Raw genomic sequence first — 20717 nt, forward strand, 5'->3', positions numbered from 1 at the left:
TTATGAGGTTATAACTCTGGAACGCTTCAACGGATCTTGGCGATTCTGACATTGTTTTCTCGTGACATATTGTACTTCATGATAGTAGTAAAATTTCTTCGATATAACTTGCGTTTATTTGTTAAAAAAACGGATATTTGGCGAAAATTTTGAAAATTTCGCAATTTTCCAACTTTGAATTTTTATGCCCTTAAATCACAGACATATGTCACGCAAAATACTTAATAAGTAACATTTCCCACATGTCTACTTTACATCAGCACAATTTTGGAACCACATTTTTTTTTTTGTTATTGAGTTATAAGGTTTAAAAATTGAACAGCAATTTCTCATTTTTACAACACCATTTTTTTTCAGGGACCACATCTCATTTGAATCATTTTGAGGGGTCTATATGACAGAAAATACCCAAGTGTGACACCATTCTAAAAACTGCACCCCTCAAGGTGCTCAAAACCACATTCAAGAAGTTTATTAACCCTTCAGGTGTTTCACAGGAATTTTTGGAATGTTTAAATAAAAATGAACATTTAACTTTTTTTCACACAAAATTTATTTAAGCTCCAATTTGTTTTATTTTACCAAGGGTAACAGGAGAAAATGGACCTCAAAAGTTGTTGTACAATTTATCCTGAGTATGCTGATACCCCATATGTGGGGGTAAACCACTGTTTGGGCGCATGGCAGAGCTCGGAAGGAAAGGAGCACCATTTGACTTTTCAATGCAAAATTGACTGGAATTGAGATGGGACGCCATGTTGCGTTTGGAGAGCCCCTGATGTGCCTAAACATTGAAACCCCCCACAACTGACACCATTTTGGAAAGTAGACCCCCTAAGGAACTTATCTAGATGTGTGGTGAGCACTTTGACCCAACAAGTGCTTCACAGAAGTTTATAATGCAGAGCCGTAAAAATAAAAAATCATATTTTTTCACAAAAATGATCTTTTCGCCCCCATTTTTTTATTTTCCCAAGGGTAAGAGAAGAAATTAGACCACAAAAGTTGTTGTGCAATTCGTCCTGAGTACGCTGATACCCCATATGTGGGTGTAAACCATTGTTTGGGCGCAGGGCAGAGCTCGGAAGGGAAGGAGCGCCATTTGACTTTTCAATGCAAAATTGACTGGAATTGAGATGGGACGCCATGTTGCGTTTGGAGAGCCCCTGATGTGCCTAAACATTGAAAATCCCCCACAAGTGACACCATTTTGGAAACTAGACCCCCTAAGGAACTTATCTAGATGTGTGTTGAGCACTTTGACCCAACAAGTGCTTCACAGAAGTTTATAATGCAGAGCCGTAAAAATAAAAAATCATATTTTTTCACAAAAATGATCTTTTCGCCCCCATTTTTTTATTTTCCCAAGGCTAAGAAAAGAAATTAGACCACAAAAGTTGTTGTGCAATTTGTCCTGAGTACGACGATACCCCATATGTGGGGGGAACCACTGTTTGGGCGCATAGCAGAGCTCAGAAGGGAAGGAGCGCTATTTTACTTTTCAATGCAAAATTGACTGGAATTAAAATGGGACGCCATGTTGCGTTTGGAGAGCCCCTGATGTGCCTAAACATTAAAACCCCCCACAAGTGACACCATTTTGGAAAGTAGACCCCCTAAGGAACTTATCTAGATGTGTTTTGAGAGCTTTGAACCCCCAAGTGTTTCACTACAGTTTATAACGCAGAGCTGTGAAAATAAAAATTCCTCTTTTTTTTCACAGAAATGATTTTTTAGCCCCCTGCTTTGTATTTTTACAAGGGTAACATAATAAATTGGACCCCAAAAGTTGTTGTCCAATTTGTCCTGAGTACGCTGATACCCCATATGTGGGGGGAACCACTGTTTGGGCGCATGACAGAGCTCGGAAGGGAAGGAGCGCCATTTGGAATGCAGACTTAAATGGATTGGTCTGCAGGCGTCACGTTGCATTTGCAGAGCCCCTGATGCACCCAAACAGTAGAAACCCCCCACAAGTGACCCCAAATTGGAAACTAGACCTCCCAAGGAACTTATCTAGATGTGTTGTGAGAACTTTGAACCCCCAAGTGTTTCACTACAGTTTATAACGCAGAGCCGTGAAAATAAAAATTCCTCTTTTTTTTCACAGAAATGATTTTTTAGCCCCCAGCTTTGTATTTTTACAAGGGTAACATAATAAATTGGACCCCAAAAGTTGTTGTCCAATTTGTCCTGAGTACGCTGATACCCCATATGTGGGGGGGAACCACTGTTCGGGCGCATGACAGAGCTCGGAAGGGAAGGAGCACCATTTGGAATGCAGACTTAAATGGATTGGTCTGCAGGCGTCACGTTGCATTTGCAGAGCCCCTGATGTACCCAAACAGTAGAAACCCCCCACAAGTGACCCCAAATTGGAAACTAGACCTCCCAAGGAACTTATCTAGATGTGTTGTGAAAACTTTGAACCCCCAAGTGTTTCACTACAGTTTACAACGCAGAGCCGTGAAAATAAAAAATATTTTTTTTCCCACAAAACTTATTTTTTAGCCCCCAGTTTTGTATTTTCCCAAGGGTAACAGGAGAAATTGGACCCGAAAAGATGTTGTCCAATTTGTCCTGAGTACGCCGATACCCCATATGTTGGGGTAAACCCCTGTTTGGGCACACGGGAGAGCTCTGAAGGGAAGGAGCACTGCTTTACTTTTTCAACGCAGAATTGTCTGGAATTGAGATCGGATGCCATGTCCCGTTTGGAGAGCCCCTGATGTGCCTAAACAGTGGAAACCCCCCAATTATAACTGAAACCCTAATCCAAACACACCCCTTACCCTAATCCCAACGGTAACGCTAACCACACCCCTAACCCTGACACACCCCTAACCCTAATCCCAACCCTATTCCCAACCGTAAATGTAACCCAAACCCTAACCCTAACTTTAGCCCCAACCCTAACTGTAGCCTTAACCCTAGCCCTAACCCTAGCCCTAACCCTAGCCCTAACCCTAGCCCTAACCCTAGCCCTAACCCTAACCCTAGCCCTAACCCTAGCAATAACCCTAGCCCTAACCCTAACCCTAGCCCTAACCCTAGCAATAACCCTAGCCCTAACCCTAGCCCTAACCCTAGCAATAACCCTAGCCCTAGCCCTAACCCTAGCCCTAACCCTAACCCTAGCAATAACCCTAGCCCTAACCCTAGCCCTAACCCTAACCCTAGCAATAGCCCTAACCCTAACCCTAGCCCTAACCCTAGCCCTAACCCTAGCCCTAGCCCTAACCCTAGCCCTAACCCTAGCCCTAACCCTAATGGGAAACTGGAAATAAATACATTTTTTTAATTTTTTTATTTTTCCCTAACTAAGGGGGTGATGAAGGGGGGTTTGATTTACTTTTATAGTGGGTTATTTAGCGGATTTTTAGGATTGGCAGCCGTCACACACTGAAAGACGCTTTTTATTGCAAAAAATATTTTTTGCGTTACCACATTTTGAAAGCTATAATTTTTCCATATTTGAGTCCACAGAGTCATGTGAGGTCTTGTTTTTTGCGGGACGAGTTGACGTTTTTATTGGTAACATTTTCGGGCACATGACATTTTTTGATCGCTTTTTATTCCGATTTTTGTGAGGCAGAATGATCAAAAACCAGCTATTCATGAATTTCTTTTGGGGGAGGCGTTTATACCGTTCCGCGTTTGGTAAAATTGATAAAGCAGTTTTATTCTTTGGGTCAGTACGATTACAGCGATACCTCATTTATATCATTTTTTTATGTTTTGGCGCTTTTATATGATAAAAGCTATTTTATAGAAAAAATAATTATTTTGGTATCGCTTTATTCTCAGGACTATAACTTTTTTATTTTTTTGTTGATGATGCTGTATCGCGGCTCGTTTTTTGCGGGACAAGATGACATTTTCAGCGGTACCATTGTTATTTATATCTGTCTTTTTGACCGCGTGTTATTCCACTTTTTGATTGGCGGTATGGTAATAAAGCATTGTTTTTTGCCTCGTTTTTTTTTGTTTTCCTCACGGTGTTTACTGAAGGGGTTAACTAGTGGGACAGTTTTATAGGTTGGGTCGTTACGGATGTGGTGATACTAAATATGTGTACTTTTATTGTTTTTTTTTTTATTTAGATAAAGAAATGTATTTATGGGAATAATATTTTTTTTTTCTTTATTTAGGAATTTATTTTTTATTTATTTTTTTACACATGTGGAAAATTTTTATTTTAATTTTTTTACTTTGTCCCGGGGGGGACATTACAGATCGGTGATCTGACAGTGTGCACAGCACTCTGTCAGATCGGCGATCTGCTGTGCAGGGCTGCAGGCTTACCAGCGCCTGCTCTGAGCAGGCACTCGGTAAGCCACCTCCCTCCCTGCAGGACCCGGATGCCGCGGCCTTCTTGGATCCGGGACCTGCAGCAAGGAGGGAGGTAGGAGACCCTCGGAGCAACGCGATCACATCGCGTTGCTGCGGGGGTCTCAGGGAAGCCTGCAGGGAGCCCCCTCCCTGCGGGATGCTTCCCTATACCGCCGGTACACCGCGATCATGTTTGATCGTGGTGTGCCGGGGGTTAACGTGCCGGGGGCGGTCCGTGACCGCTCCTGGCACATAGTGCCGGATGTCAGCTGCGATATGCAGCTGACACCCGGCCGCGATCAGCCGCGCTCCCCCCGTGAGCGCGGCCGATCGCGTATGACGTACTATCCCGTCGGTGGTCATACGGGCCCACCCCACCTCGACGGGATAGTACCTCAGATGTCAGAAAGGGGTTAAAGACTCTGCCGATAACCCCAAAAAGGCCATTTGCAGCACCTGCCATTCCCGCATCAGCAGGGGTAGCAAAACTACAAGCCTGACCACCACCAGCATGATCAGGCACATGGCGGCAAAGCCCCCGACTTTGTGGGGCGAACCCCAGGCTCCAGGAACACTGTAGGTGACGTTGAGCAGTCATGAGCAAGATTGACATGAATGGGTAAAAAGAACATGTCCCGAGAAGGTTAGAAGAACATGCCGTCTCCTGTGGGATGTAATGATGGGGAGTAGATTTTAGGCAGCGATCAGGGTTGACAGCAGGACTATCTGTCATTACATCTCATAGGAGAAAGCATGTTCTGTTGACATTCTAGAGACATGTTCCTTCTTTTCCTGCACGCTCCCAGATACAAATCTCTTCATAAATTTTGACCTATATTTCTAAACTCATATCTCCACAATGGAGATGAGAAATTATAGGATAAAAGCTGTGTTGTGTTCAGCTCTGCAGCCGTTTAACATGGAGAAACTGCTAAAAGATTCTCTTAGGAGGAACCAGATAATTTACCAAAACCACAGAGAAATTTCCACATTTCCCAAACTCTAATACAAATATGGGAAGTCCTGATAAATACATCAATTACTGGAGATAACGGGATAATACATTTTTATATGTTTATTTCATACACAGGTTGATAGAGAATCTTGCATCTTACTTTAAAATGGTTTCTATGGGTCTAATGTACAGAATTAGTCATTATTATCAGTGGTTCCTAATATTGTGCAGTCATTCCTTTCTTTTTCCGAGCAGCTCCGTTTTCTTATTCATTCCAGATTTAAACAAAATAATAAAGCATTTAGGGAAAAACACACAACCTAAAAGTCCAGCACTGGAAGCCATCACTGCAAATATCTCCACAGCCACCATGTTCTTCCCTCTGGTGCTCAGATAAGCCGGGATCATGGCGATCCAGACACTGAGGAACACCAGCATGCTGAAGGTGATGTACTTGGCCTCATTGAAACTGTCCGGTAATGTCCTCACCAAGAAAGCCAGGACAAAGTTCACAGCTGCCAGGAGCCCCAGATAACCCAACATGGAGTAGAACCAGATATCTGAGCCTTCATTACACTGAATGATGAGAATCCCAGGATAAGTCTCGGTGTCCAGATCTTGGAATGGGGGAGAAATAGTCAACCACAAAACACAGATTACAACCTGAAGGAATGAACACAACAACACTATGGTATAGGGCAGTTTCACATTCAGATATTTTCTCCAGGCGCTTCCAGGCTTGGTGGACTTAAAAGCAACACAAACCATGACAGTCTTGGCGAGAAGTGAAGAGATGGCTACTGAGAAGAAAAATCCAAAACTGGTTTCGCGTAATCTACAAGTTACATCATTGGGACGACCAAGGAACAAAAACACAGATAGAAAGCTGAGAAAGATGGAGACCAGGAGGAGGTAACTCAGGTTCCGGTTATTGGCTCTAACAATAGGAGTGTCCCGGTAGGAAATAAATATCCCAAATGTGAAGCCGGTCACAAGACATCCGAAGACCGAGATACAGGAAAATACCGAAGCCATTGTGTCATTCTGGTAAGAGATGAATTCCATCACTTTAGGCAGACACTGGTCTCTCTTCTCATTTGGCCATTTGTCAATTTGGCATTTCATGCAGCTCTCGCTGTCTGTAGGAAATTTTCATAATGTGTTACTTTTATTGTGGGAAGAATAACTATTATCTATCTATTATCTATCTATTATCTATCTATTTAAAAATGTAACAGCACACTTTCCAAATAGGTGGGTGCACAGGCCTCCCGGCAAATAATCTGTATACTTGCCAAATATATAAAGCCAAAAAATGGGAAGCAGCACTACAAAATTTACTTAAAGAGCAAGGTGGACTTTAGTGGGTCCACATGGCGTGGCGACAATTTGGCTCCCAAGAGCCTATATCATGCATGATAAATCCTTTTGGGAACCGAAACATCGCCACACCATGTGGACCCACTAAAGTCCACCTTACTCTTTAAGTAAATTTTGTAGTGCTGCTTCCCATTTTTTGGCTTAATCTATTTATCTATCATTATTATTATTATTATTATTATTTATTGTTATAGCGCCATTTATTCCATGGCGCTTTACATGTGAGGGGGGGAATACATAATAAAAACAAGTACAATAATCTTAAACAATACAAGTCATAATTGGTACAGGAGGAGAGAGGACCCTGCCTGCGATATAGAAAATAGAGAATTAACCAACCAACTAATATGGTATTAGATAATAGACTAGAGGACCAACTAATATGGTATGAGATGAAATGACCAACTGGTAAGTGTCACGATAATGCCAAAAATGCCATATTATATTGTGAGTTTAGTTTCAGAAGTACATGGCTCTCTACACACACAATGCAGCTGCGACCCCCCTTCCCCTTTCTACATTCGACCATCGAAGGACAAAGCCTACAGAAGAGACTGGGCAACCTGATACCAATGTGTGGGCAGGGTGTGGCTTTAAACTGCAGATGACCAATCCTGTAAAGCCACTCATTGTTCATCCCCTCTCACTTAGAAATTCCTTTGTCTGAGACTTTGGAAAACTTAAATAACTAGCACATCAGTGCATATCATTACTCAGCCCACTTAGTGATGTCACAACAGAGGGCATATCTTTTATGCCTGCTGAGTAGTGAGTCAGTCTTGGCCAGGGAAGCGATCAAACACCAGCTTGTCAAAGTTGTTCTATGCATCTGGATGTATTTATCCTCCTAAGCCACAGGCCAGCCAAGATGATACCATGGCATAACCTGTAAATGTGCTCTTTTCAAAGTTAATCCTATTTTATTTTGTAATGTATATACGAATTGTCTCCTTTTTAATATCTTTTTATACTTTGCAAACACTGCCTAATTTTTCATGGAGTAAAATATTTAATTTCTAGCTTGTCTCTTCTGCTCTATACAACTGTGCGTCCTCTGAAGTGAATTGTGTCACTGATTTGGGTTGGCTTTGGACCTGTGAATCGGAGCTGGTGGCAGCATACTTTGCTCTGTCCGCTTGAGAATCTTTGCAGCGATGGCGGCGTTGATAATTATTGTTCCCGCCTGTGTGGGAGTAGTTATATTGCCCTCGCTGCATTGTGCCCAATAGCCAGTACATAGCAGGCAGCCTTTCTGGTGACTAATTACCCTAGGTGCAGTACCTAATCTGACCTGAGGGTAAAGGGGGTGCCAGAGAGCTGCAAGTTCCAAACCGGAACTGGGAAGTGAGATATAGATAAATCCCCTTCAGAAGGAACCAGGGACAACCAAACAGCCCTGGTTCATGACAAATTGGTGTGAGTAGTGGGGACGATAATGATATCCTCCCCAGGATCCCTGACATACTGCTAGGATCCGTGAGGTAGTGTTGGCAGCATGGTGTGAAAAGTGATATATTGGTGGCAGCAGTGGGATAATAGAGCATTAGTGATCTGGTTTGAGCAATCATTCCTCTCATTAAAAACTTGCGAAGTTCTTGCGAGGACTGCACAAATAAGTTTGGAGAGCAAGCTCAGTGTTTACTAGTCCTGAGACAATTGTGTGTACTTGCGATTACCCCCTCCCTTTCTCTGTTTTTCTATCCTATCTTTTATTTGGCAATGTTGGCCGCAAAAGGAGAAGGCTGGTATAAGCAGCATGACAAGGACACTCTTATTGCCCTTTGCGGGTTGATGCAGATTGACGCCATGGGCAAAAACAAAAGCCAACTGGTCGCGGCTCTAGTGCAACTGGAAATTGTTCAGAGACCAGTGGATGCAGAAGCTGGCCCAAGCGAAAATGGGGCTGCAGTAGAGGTCCAAACACTGAATGCCGGCCCTACTAGCAACCAGGGCAGATTCGACCCCCAGCTGCAGGCTGCCTTGGAACAACTTCCCACTGACGACCGTGATAGATGGCTGCAGCTGATCCAGCAATACCACGAGAAAGCGGAAAAGCGAGTCGAGCAGGAGACCCAAGCCCTGAGAGACCATGAAATGTGGCTGGCCAAACTCAGAGCCGTACCATCTACCATGCAGAGCAGTGAGTCGAGCAATGCTCAGTTACTGAAACCCCAGCCAGAGCACTTTTCTGTGATGGAAAAGGACAGGGACTTGGATACTTTTCTGCCGGCCTTTGAGAAAGCTTGCAGACAGTATCGGCTGCCAGATGGCGAATGGGCCCAATACCTGACCCCAGGGCTAAAAGGCAAAGCTCTGGAGGCGTTTGCTGCTCTCCCTCAAGAACAAGATGGTGACTATGAGGCCATCAAGCAAGCCCTGATAACCAAGTCACAGCTTACACCTGAGTTTTACCATAGAAAGTTCCAGAACCTCCAATGTGGCCCAGTCAACAATTACCAGTTACAGCGATGTGGTGCATGGACTCGGGACCCACTTTGACCATTGGACCAAAGGACTGTCGGTGACCACATTTGCACAGCTGCGAGACCTGATGATCAAAGACCAGTTCTTACATCTTTGCCCAGCTGAGGTGCGACAGTTGGTGATGGACAGAGAACCCAAAGACATGACGAAAGCAGCGCAGATTGCCGATGCCTTTGAGGCCAACCATAAATCGGAAGTGCAGAAGCCAGTCACCGCCAGCTGGAGAGGGGGTAAGCCTGCAATCAACGCCAGTGCCCCTGCCAGCCAGCTCACCAGAGGCCCTGTCCTCGTTGCCAACAGCACCAGACCTACCACCGACCTTCGCCATTGTTTTTCCTGCAAATGGAATTGTCAAACTGTCTGGAGAAGCAGAAGAACCCCCCAGCCAAGGCTCCAGGGCCTAATGCAGCAGTTCTTTGGGGTGGGTGGGGCGGTTGGGAGGATGTGTGATAACATGCAGCACGTCACCGTGGGGGGCCATGTCACTACAGGCCTCAAGGACATTGGGGCTGAACGGACCCTCATCTGACCCGAACTGGAGGTGTCACGATCCAATTTTGGATTTGTGGCAGATCTGGTTTGCCTCAGTTTAAAACTTTTTTTCCTTTTTGGTCATCGAGGGTTAATGCAGTTTACTCCCCCCCCCGGTGGCCGCTGGTGTTATTGCATTGCTGCTGGGTCAGCTGATGCTTGTGGTGACCACTCCCTCCATCCTTTAAATAGTCACCTGGTTCATCAGCTGACTGTTGGTGTTAGTTCATTCTAAAGAGACCAAGCTGGGAGAAGGAGCTTGCTGGCAGTTGTTGTTCTACTGCTGAGTCCAGTGAATCTGGTGTTTCTTCCTGCTGTGCTGTGCCTTGCAGCATTTAGCTAAGTGTTGTTTACCTTTACCTTGTCTGTATTTCCTTACCCCGTGTTATATTAGTGCAGCGGTGGGACCAGTGCTCTCACCTGCCAGTTCCCTACTTAGGGATAGGTGCAGGGCAAGTGAGGGACTAGGTATCCTGGTCGGCGACGGGTTGAAAGAACCAATATAGGGACGGTAGCAAGATCAGGGCACATCTGCAGGCCAGTGCAGGAGGTGCCCATTCCCCCAGTCCCTACCGACAGGGCCCACCGTTGTAATTGTGTCCCCGGTGTTCCCTTGTGTGTTGTGCTGTTTGTGACAGACCTACTGTTGGGTCATGTTATACCGGGTCAGTCACTTCATGACAGGCAGCCCCTGAAGAGATCATTCTGGGGAAAACCCTGACTGTCACCGGGTTTGGGGGCATCAGCTGTCCCTTGCCAATGGCCCAGGTTTATATAGATTGGGGTGCCGGGAGTGGGGTGAAGGAAGTGGGGCTGTCCAATAACTTGCCCACTGATGTTTTATTAGGGACTGATTTGGGGAGGATGGTTGCATACTATGTCCCTGACTCCTCTTCCCAATCGAATGCTGATAATGAAAGGAAATTGCATGTGTTACCTGACACTGCTTCCCTGGGTAATGATGTATTGGATAATGATTTTTCAGAAAATGCCAAAAGTAATGTTGATTATGCTAATGATGAACATAGGCATGTTTTACCTGATAACCATTTGTTTCCTAGGAATGCTGCTAAAAATGATGTAAATGTGCCAACTGAACCTGATGACCATTTTTCCGCAAAGGTTGATGTGTCCACAGGTGCAGGAGTGCTCAGCCACATCACTCCGCGGGGTGGGATGGCTGAGGAACCCTGATATGATCCTTAATGGCTGAGGATCACAAATAGACCAGCAAGTGAATAAACTAAGGACGAGCTCAAGGGAGATGGTAACTGGACTGATCGCAAATCTGAACCTATCCAACACAACTAGAGGTAGCCGGTGAACGTGCCTAAAAAATTCCTAGATGTCTCGAGCCAGCCTGAGGAACTAGCTACCCCTAATGAGAAAGAAAGACCTCGCTTGCCTCCAGAGAAATTATCCCCAAAGATATAGAAGCCCCCAACAAATAATAACGGTGAAGTAAAAAGAAGGCACATACATAGGGATGAAATCAGATTCAGCAATAGAGGCCCACTAGTACTAGAAAGCAGAAAATAGAGCAGGGGTCTATGCGATCAATAAAAAACCCTTACAAAATATCCATCCTGAGATTTCAAGAACCCACACACCAACTAACGGTGTGTGGGGAGAAACTCAGCCTACTAGAGCAACCAACAAGCGAGGGCATTACATTTTAGCAAGCTGGACAGGAAAACATGATAAACACTGCTGATCAAAAAATGAGCAAACAAAACTTAGCTTATCCTGGATGGACTGGGAGCAAGGTAAACAGAAGGAATCTGAGCAGCACTGATTACATCGACAGCCGGCAACAAGTGGAAGCAACACAGAGCTATATAGGAACCTCCCAGAGGATAACGAACCAGCTGATAGCAAGAGACCAGCAGGATAACAGACAAAGCCACCAGGGGGAGCCCAAAGCAAAAGTCACACCATACCACCAGTGACCACAAGAGGGAGCCTGAAAACAGAGCTCACAACAGTACCCCCCCTTGAGGAGAGGTCACCGAACCCTCATGAAAACCGCCAGGGCGATCAGGATGAGCCACATGGAAGGCACGAACCAAATCGGCCGCATGAACATCAGAGGCGACAACCCAAGAATTATCCTCCTGACCATAGCCCTTCCATTTAACCAAATACTGGAGCCTCCGTTTAGAAATACGAGAATCCAAGATCTTCTCCACCACGTATTCTAATTCTCCCTCAACCAGCACTGGGGCAGGAGGCTCAACCGGAGGAACCACAGGCACCACATACCTCCGCAACAACGAGCGATGGAACACATTATGAATAGCAAATGATGCTGGGAGGTCCAGACGAAATGACACAGGGCCAAGGACTTCCAGAATCTTATAAGGACCGATAAACCGAGGCTTGAACTTAGGAGAGGAGACCTTCATAGGAACGAAGCGAGAAGACAACCACACCAAGTCCCCAACGCGAATTCGGGGACCCACACAGCGACGGCGGTTGGCAAAGAGCTGAGCCTTCTCTTGAGACAGCTTCAAATTGTCCACCACATGATTCCAAATCTGATACAACCTATCAACCACAACATCCACTCCAGGACAGTCAGAAGGCTCTACCTGACCCGAGGAAAAACGAGGATGAAACCCCGAATTACAAAAAAAAGGAGAAACCAAAGTAGCAGAACTAGCCCGATTATTAAGGGCAAACTCGGCCAACGGCAAAAAAGTAACCCAGTCGTCCTGATCAGCAGAAACAAAACATCTTAAATAAGTCTCCAAGGTCTGATTAGTTCGCTCGGTTTGGCCATTCGTCTGAGGATGGAAGGCCGACGAAAAAGACAAATCAATGCCCAATTTAGCACAAAAGGTCCGCCAAAATCTAGACACAAACTGGGATCCTCTGTCAGAAACAATGTTCTCAGGAATCACGTGCAAACGAACCACATTTTGAAAAAACAGTGGAACCAACTCGGAGGAGGAAGGCAACATAGGCAAGGGCACCAAATGGACCATCTTAGAAAAACGATCACACACCACCCAGATGACAGACATTCTCTGAGAGACAGGGAGATCTGAAATAAAATCCATGGAAATGTGCGTCCAAGGCCTCTTCGGGACAGGCAAAGGTAACAGCAAACCACTGGCTCGAGAACAGCAAGGCTTAGCCCGAGCACAAATTCCACAAGACTGCACAAAGGAACGCACATCCCGCGACAAGGAAGGCCACCAAAAAGATCTGGCCACCAAGTCTCTGGTACCAAATATTCCAGGATGGCCCGCCAACACCGAAGAATGAACCTCGGAGATGACTCTGTTGGTCCATCTATCCGGGACAAACAGTCTCTCCGGTGGACAGCGATCAGGTCTATCCGCCTGAAACTCTTGCAGCACACGTCGCAAATCTGGGGAGATGGCAGACAAAATCACCCCTTCTCTAAGGATACCAGCCGGCTCTGAATCTCCAGGAGAGTTAGGCACAAAACTCCTAGAAAGAGCATCAGCCTTCACATTCTTCGAACCAGGCAGGTACGAAACCACGAAATCAAAACGAGAGAAAAACAACGACCAGCGAGCCTGTCTGGGATTCAGGCGCTTGGCCGACTCGAGGTAAATCAAATTCTTGTGATCAGTCAAGACCACCACACGATGCTTAGCTCCCTCGAGCCAATGTCGCCACTACTCAAATGCCCACTTCATAGCCAACAACTCCCGATTACCGACATCATAATTCCGCTCGGCAGGCGAAAACTTTCTTGAAAAGAAAGCACATGGCTTCATCACAGAGTCATCGGAGCTTCTCTGCGACAAAACAGCCCCAGCTCCAGTCTCGTAAGCATCAACCTCCACCTGGAAGGGAAGTGAGACATCTGGCTGACATAAGACCGGAGCCGAAGAAAACCGGCGCTTCAGCTCCCAAAAGGCCTCCACAGCCGCAGAGGACCAATTAGTCACATCAGAACCTTTCTTGGTCAAATCCGTCAAAGGCTTAACAACACCAGAAAAATTAGCTATGAAGCGACGGTAAAAAATAGCAAAACCCAAGAACTTCTGAAGACTCTTAACAGATGTAGGCTGCGTCCAGTCATGAATAGCCTGAACCTTGACTGGGTCCATGTCAATAGTAGAAGGAGAAAAAATGAAACCCAAAAAAGAAATCTTCTGGACTCCAAAAAGACATTTTGAGCCTTTCACAAATAAAGCATTGTCACGCAGGACCTGAAAGACCATCCTGACCTGCTTAACATGAGACTCCCAATCATCCGAAAAAAACCAGAATATCATCCAGATACACAATCATAAACTTATCCAGATATTCATGGAAGATGTCGTGCATAAAGGACTGAAAGACTGAAGGAGCATTAGAAAGTTCAAAAGGCATCACCAGGTACTCAAAATGGCCTTCAGGCGTATTAAATGCAGTTTTCCATTCATCACCCTGTTTTATACGCACAAGGTTATACGCACCACGAAGATCTATCTTGGTGAACCAACTAGACCCCCTAATGCGAGCAAACAAATCAGTTAACAATGGCAAAGGATACTGAAATTTGACCGTGATTTTATTCAAAAGGCGATAATCAATACAAGGTCTCAGGAAACCATCCTTCTTAGCCACAAAAAAGAATCCTGCACCAAGAGGGGAAGAGGATGGGCGAATATGTCCCTTCTCCAAAGACTCCTTTATATAACTCCGCATGGCAGCATGCTCCGGCACAGATAAATTGAAAAGTCGTCCCTTAGGAAACTTACTACCAGGAATCAAATTTATAGCACAATCACAGTCCCTATGAGGAGGTAGAGAATTGAGTTTGGGCTCCTCAAATACATCCTGGTAGTCTGACAAAAACGTAGGGACTTCAGAAGGAGTGGACGAAGCAATTGACACCACAGGAGCGTCACCATGAATTCCCTGACAACCCCAACTTGACACAGACATAGCTTTCCAATCCAGGACTGGATTATGAGTCTGCAACCATGGTAGACCCAACACGACGACATCATGCAAATTATGCAATACAAGAAAGCGAATCACCTCCTGATGAACAGGAGTCATGGACATGGTCACTTGTGTCCAGTACTGAGGTCTATTCGTAGCCAATGGTGTAGAGTCAATTCCCCTTAGTGGAATAGGGAATTTTAAAGGCTCCAAATCAAAACCACAGCGCCTGGCAAATGACCAATCCATCAGACTCAGGGCAGCACCTGAATCTACAAAGGCATTAACCGGGTAAGATGACAGGGAACAAATCAGGGTAACAGACAAATGAACTTAGGCTGTAAAGTACCAATGGTGACAGATTTATCAACCTTTTTTTTGCGCTTAGAGCATGCTGAGATAACATGAGCTGAGTCACCACAGTAAAAGCACAACCCATTTTGCCGTCTATAATTTTGCCGTTCACTTCTGGTCAGAATTCTGTCACATTGCATAGATTCAGGTGTCTGTTCAGAAGACACCGCCAAATGGTGCACAGGTTTGCGCTCCCGCAACCGCCGATCAATCTGAATGGCCAGAGTCATTGACTCATTCAGACCTGCAGGCGTAGGGAACCCCACCATGACATTCTTAATGGCTTCAGAAAGACCTTCTCTGAAATTAGCAGCCAGGGCACACTCATTCCACTGAGTAAGCACCGACCACCTCTGAAATTTCTGGCAGTGCACCTCTGCTTCATCTTGCCCCTGCGAGAGGGCCAATAACGCTTTTTCAGCCTGGTTCTCAAGATTAGGTTCCTCATAGAGCAATCCAAGGGCCAGAAAAAATGCATCTACACTAAGCAATGCAGGATCCCCTGGCGCCAATGCGAAGGCCCAATCTTGTGGGTCACCACGCAAAAAGGAAATGATAATCTTAACTTGCTGAACGGCATCACCAGAGGAACGAGGTTTCAAAGAAAGAAACAACTTACAATTGTTCTTAAAATTCAGGAACCTAGATCTATCTCCAGAAAACAACTCCGGAATAGGTATTCTAGGCTCAGACATAGGACTGTGAACAACAAAATCCTGAATACTTTGAACCCTAGCAGCAAGATGATCCAGACTGGAAGCCAAGCTCTGGACATCCATGTCAGCAGCTGAACTCAGAGCCACACCAAGATTAAGAGGAGGAGAGAAGCTAGCACAGCAGCTAGACACACGGCAACAACAAGAAAAAAAAAAAAAATTTCTCAAGGCTTCTTTTCTCCTGCATCTGCCATGCAATTAACACTTTGTAGGCCGGCTGTACTGTTATGATCCTTAATGGCTGAGGATCACAAATAGACCAGCAAGTGAATAAACTAAGGACGAGCTCAAGGGAGATGGTAACTGGACTGATCGCAAATCTGAACCTATCCAACACAACTAGAGGTAGCCGGTGAACGTGCCTAAAAAATTCCTAGACGTCTCGAGCCAGCCTGAGGAACTAGCTACCCCTAAAGAGAAAGAAAGACCTCGCTTGCCTCCAGAGAAATAATCCCCAAAGATATAGAAGCCCCCAACAAATATTATCGGTGAAGTAAGAAGAAGGCACATACATAGGGATGAAATCAGATTCAGCAAAAGAGGCCCACTAGTACTAGAAAGCAGAAAATAGAGCAGGGGTCTATGCGATCAATAAAAAACCCTTACAAAATATCCATCCTGAGATTTCAAGAACCCACACACCAACTAACGGTGTGTGGGGAGAAACTCAGCCCACTAGAGCAACCAGCAAGCGAGGGCATTACATTTTAGCAAGCTGGACAAGAAAACATGATAAACACTGCTGATCAAAAAATGAGCAAACAAAACTTAGCTTATCCTGGATGGACTGGGAGCAAGGTAGACAGAAGGAATCTGAGCAGCACTGATTACATCGACAGCCGGCAACAAGTGGAAGCAACACAGAGCTATATAGGAACCTCCCAGAGGATAACGAACCAGCTGATAGCCAGAGACCAGCAGGATAACAGACAAAGCCACCAGGGGGAGCCCAAAGCAAAAGTCACACCATACCACCAGTGACCACAAGAGGGAGCCTGAAAACAGAGCTCACAACAGAACCCCTAACAGGAGTAAGCGTCGGTGCTCAAGAAAATGGGGAGGTGCATGGGAACTATGTGGAAGGTGATGCCATGCAATTGACCAGTGCCACCGAGGAAGGTAACTGGCCCATAAGTAGCACTGCTCCTGGAATGTTCGGGGTGGATGGGGAGGTAGTACCCATAGCAGCGACGGCTGATGGGTCTGTGGAAATCCCCGGGGAGACAGCCTACATAGCTGCTGTCACCCGCAGTCAGAGTGCCCAGAACGCAGATATCGTTCTGCCTTCTGGACGCTCCTCAGTCATTGTTATGACTGAACCAGAGATGGACCCAGAGCAGGTCCCAGAGGGTTCCCGTGGGGAAGGGACCCTGATGTCGCCACTGGCTTCCACTAGCCAGTAGTTCCAGGCTGCTCTGTACTCAGATGCGAGCCTACAGAATTTGAGACAACTTGCCGAGACGCCCACCTCTGTGTCTGATAAGGAGAGGGTGTTTTGGGAACGAGGGAGGTTGTACCAGGAGACAGTATCCGGAAAATCGCAAAAGGAGTGGCTGAGGGAAAGACAGCTGGTTGTCCCGCATCAATTCCAGAGTGAGTTGTTGCGGATTGCCCATGAGATCCCGCTCGCTGGACACTTGGGGATCAGCAAAACAAAGGCCCGGCTGTCTCAACACTTCTATTGGCCAAAGATGAGGACAGATGTGTCAAACTATTGCCGCTCCTGTGTCACCTGTCAAAGAGTGGGGAAGGCGCGGCCTGCTCATAAGGCTCCCCTGATCCCTTTGCGAGTGATAGAGGAGCCGTTTCAGAGGATTGTGATGGACATTGTGGGCCTGCTGGCCGTCCCCAGCAGCTCTGGAAAGCAATGCATCCTTACTGTGGTAGACTACGCTACCCGTTACCCAGAGGCAGTGGATCTGTCCTCAACTAGGGCAGATAAGGTGGCAGATGCACTGTTGGCTAACTTTTCACAGGTAGGATTTCCCAGGGAGATGCTTACCGATCAAGGGACCCAATTCATGTCTCGCCTAATGGAGTCTCTCTGTAAAAGAATGCAGGTGAAGCATCTGATATCGAGTGCGTATCACCCACAGGCCAAAATCTTGTGTGATCGCTTCAATGGTACCCTCAATCAGATGCTCTGCATGCTGGTTGAGACCCAAGGACGCAACTGGGAGCAGTACATCCCACACCTACTGTTCGCTTACCAAGAGGTTCTGCAGGCCTCGACGGGGTTCTCCCCCTTTGAGCTCCTGTACGGCAGGTTATTCTGGGGACCCTTTGGGTTGCTAAGGGAATCCTGGGAAGAGGAGCCGAACCCTTCCAAAGTGTCCATAGTGGAGTATGTGATGCGCTTCCGTGACAAGATGCAGACCTTGATGCAGTTGGTGCATGACAACATGACACAGGCTCAGGCTGATCAGAAGCACTGGTACGACCAGAAAGCCCGGGAGCGGACCTACCACGTGGGTCAAAAGGTGTGGGTGATGGTCCCTGTACCAAATGATAAGCTTCAGGCAGCCTGGGAAGGCCCATACGTCATCCACCAACATCTCAACCCAGTCACCTACGTGGTCACGCTTGACCACGCTCGTTGTAGGCGAAAGGCCTTTCACGTCAACATGATGAAGGCTCATCACGAACATGAACCTTTCGTCCTACCGGTCTTCAGCCTGCCCAAAGATGGAAGAGGAAGATCCCCTCCTGGACATGCTGGCCCAAGGCTGGTGGGTCCATTGAGGATGTGGAGGTAAGCACCTGACTAACCGAACACCAGCGGTTGCGGACCAAGCTGGAACCTTCCGGGTCGTGTTCTGTAACCAGCCGGGAAGGGCTGAGTTAACGGTCCACGAGGTGGACACCGGGAATCATGCCCCACTATGGCGGACACCCTACCGGATGTCCAACGAGGTGCAGCAGGTCATGTGCCAGGAGATTGATGAGATGTTATAGCTGGGGGTGATTCCACAGTCAAAGAGCACATGGGCCTCACCTGTAGTTCTCGTGCCCAAGAAGATTCAGACCACCCACTTCTGCGTGGACTACAGGGGGCTCAACGCCATCACAGCCTCTGACGTGCACCCAATGCCGTGCATCGAAGAGCTACTTGAGAAGTTAGCTAGCGCAAAATACCTGACTATAATGGATCTGAGTTGAGGATACTGGCAGATTCCTCTGAACCCCGCTGCGCAGGAGAAGTCCACCTTTATCACACCCTTCGGACTGTATGAGTCCATGGTCATGCCCTTCGGCATGAAGAATGCTCCTGCCACTTTCCAGCGGATGTCAACCACCTGCTTCAGGGATTGGAGAAGTACACGGTGGCATACCTGGATGACATTGACATTTTCAGTTCCTCCTGGGATGAACACCTGCAGCATCTCGAGGAGGTGCTCAGGTGACTTCACCTAGCCGGTCTGACCATCAAGCTGGGAAAGTGCCAGATGGGCATGAGTGGTCTACTACCTGGGGCACCGGGTAGGTGAGAAGTCCATAAAGCCAGAACCTGGGAAAGTGGGCGCAATCGTGTTCTGGCCCCACCAGGACCAAGACACAGGTGATGTCCTTTCTGGGTACTGCCAGGTACTATAGGCGCTTTGTACAGAACTATAGTAGCCTGGCAAAACCCTCACCAGGAAGAAGTTACCCCACATCGTCAACTGGACTGATGGCTGTGAGGGGGCCATCCAGGCATTGAAAACAGCACTGCAATGCCCCTGTATTGAAAGCAGTTGACAGCAGTAGACCGTTCTTGGTGCAGACCGACGCCAGCGAGTTTGGCCTCGGTGCTGTGCTTAGCCAGGTTGAGTTGGAGGACCAAGAGCTCCCCGTGTTGTACCTGAGTCGGGAGCTTCTGCTGAGGGAAGTGGCCTATTCCACCATCGAGATTGAGTGCCTGGCCATAGTCTGGGCCCTGCAACGGTTTCAGCCTGACTTGTACGGTTGCACCTTCACTGTGGTGACCAACCACAACCCTCTGTGCTGGCTACAAGCCGTGAGAGGAACAAATGGGAGGTTGCTGCGCTGGAGCCTTGCCCTGCAGCAGTACGATTTTACCATCGAGTACATAATGGGCAGGGAACATGGCAATGCAAATGGGTTGTCCCGCCAGGGTGATCCTGTTGAGGTGCGCATAGAGGAGTACCGAGAGTTTCTGCCTCCGTTGCGCAGCCCAATAGATGGAGGTGTCACGCTAATGCCCAAAATGCCATATCATATTGTGCATTTACTTTCAAAAGGACATGGCTTTCTGCACACACACAATGCAGCTGCGACCCCCCTATCTCCCCCCTCTACATTCGACCATCCAAAGATAAAGTCTATAGCAAAGAATGGGCAACATGATACCAATGTGTGGGCAGGGTGTGGCTTTAAACTGCAGATGACCAATCCTGTAATGCCACTCATTGTCCCTCCCCTGTCAATCAGGAATTCCTTTGTCTGAGACTTTGGAAAATGTAAATAACTAGCAGATCAGTGCATATCATTACTCAGCCCACTTAGTGATGTCAGGCAGGGGCCTATCTTTTACGCCTTCTGAGTAGTGAGTCAGTCTTGGCCAGGGAAGCGAACTAACACCAGCTTGTCAAAGCTGTTCCATGCATCTGGATGTATTTATCCTCCTAAGCCACAGGCCAGCCAAGATAATACCATGACATAACCTGTAAGTGTGCTCTTTTCAACATTAATCCTATTTTATTTTGTAATCTGTAATGTATATACAAATTGTTTCCTTTCTAATATCTTTTTATACTTTCAAAACACTGCCTAATTTTTCATGGAGTAAAATATTTATTTGCTAGCTTGTTTCTTCTGCTCTATACGGCTGTGCGTCCTCGGAAGTGAATTGCGCTTCAGATTTGGGTTGGCTTCAGACCCGTGAATCAGAGCTAGTGGTAGCATACTTTGTTCTGTGTGCTTGGGAATCTTTGCAGCGACGGCAGCATTGATAATTATTGTTCCCGCCTGTGTGGGAGTAGTTATATTGCCCTCGCTGCAGCATGCCCAATAACCAGTACATAGCAGGCAGCCTTTCTGGCAACTAATTACCC

At 46.6% G+C, this 20717-nt stretch overlaps 1 protein-coding gene across 1 annotated transcript in view; it reads right to left on the reverse strand.

Annotated features, from left to right (window-relative positions):
• Window positions 1-5423: 5423 nt before the first annotated feature.
• Window positions 5424-20717, reverse strand: part of LOC143801209 (vomeronasal type-2 receptor 26-like) — a 256081-nt gene continuing 240787 nt past the window's right edge. Inside the window, exon 5 of the mRNA XM_077281234.1 lies at window positions 5424-6426. Within this exon, the coding sequence (XP_077137349.1) occupies window positions 5519-6426 (908 nt within the window). The 3' untranslated portion in view covers window positions 5424-5518. The remainder of the gene's footprint in view (window positions 6427-20717) is intronic.

The sequence above is a fragment of the Ranitomeya variabilis genome, chromosome 1 (genome assembly GCF_051348905.1).
Source record: "Ranitomeya variabilis isolate aRanVar5 chromosome 1, aRanVar5.hap1, whole genome shotgun sequence".
Classification (NCBI taxonomy): domain Eukaryota; kingdom Metazoa; phylum Chordata; class Amphibia; order Anura; family Dendrobatidae; genus Ranitomeya; species Ranitomeya variabilis.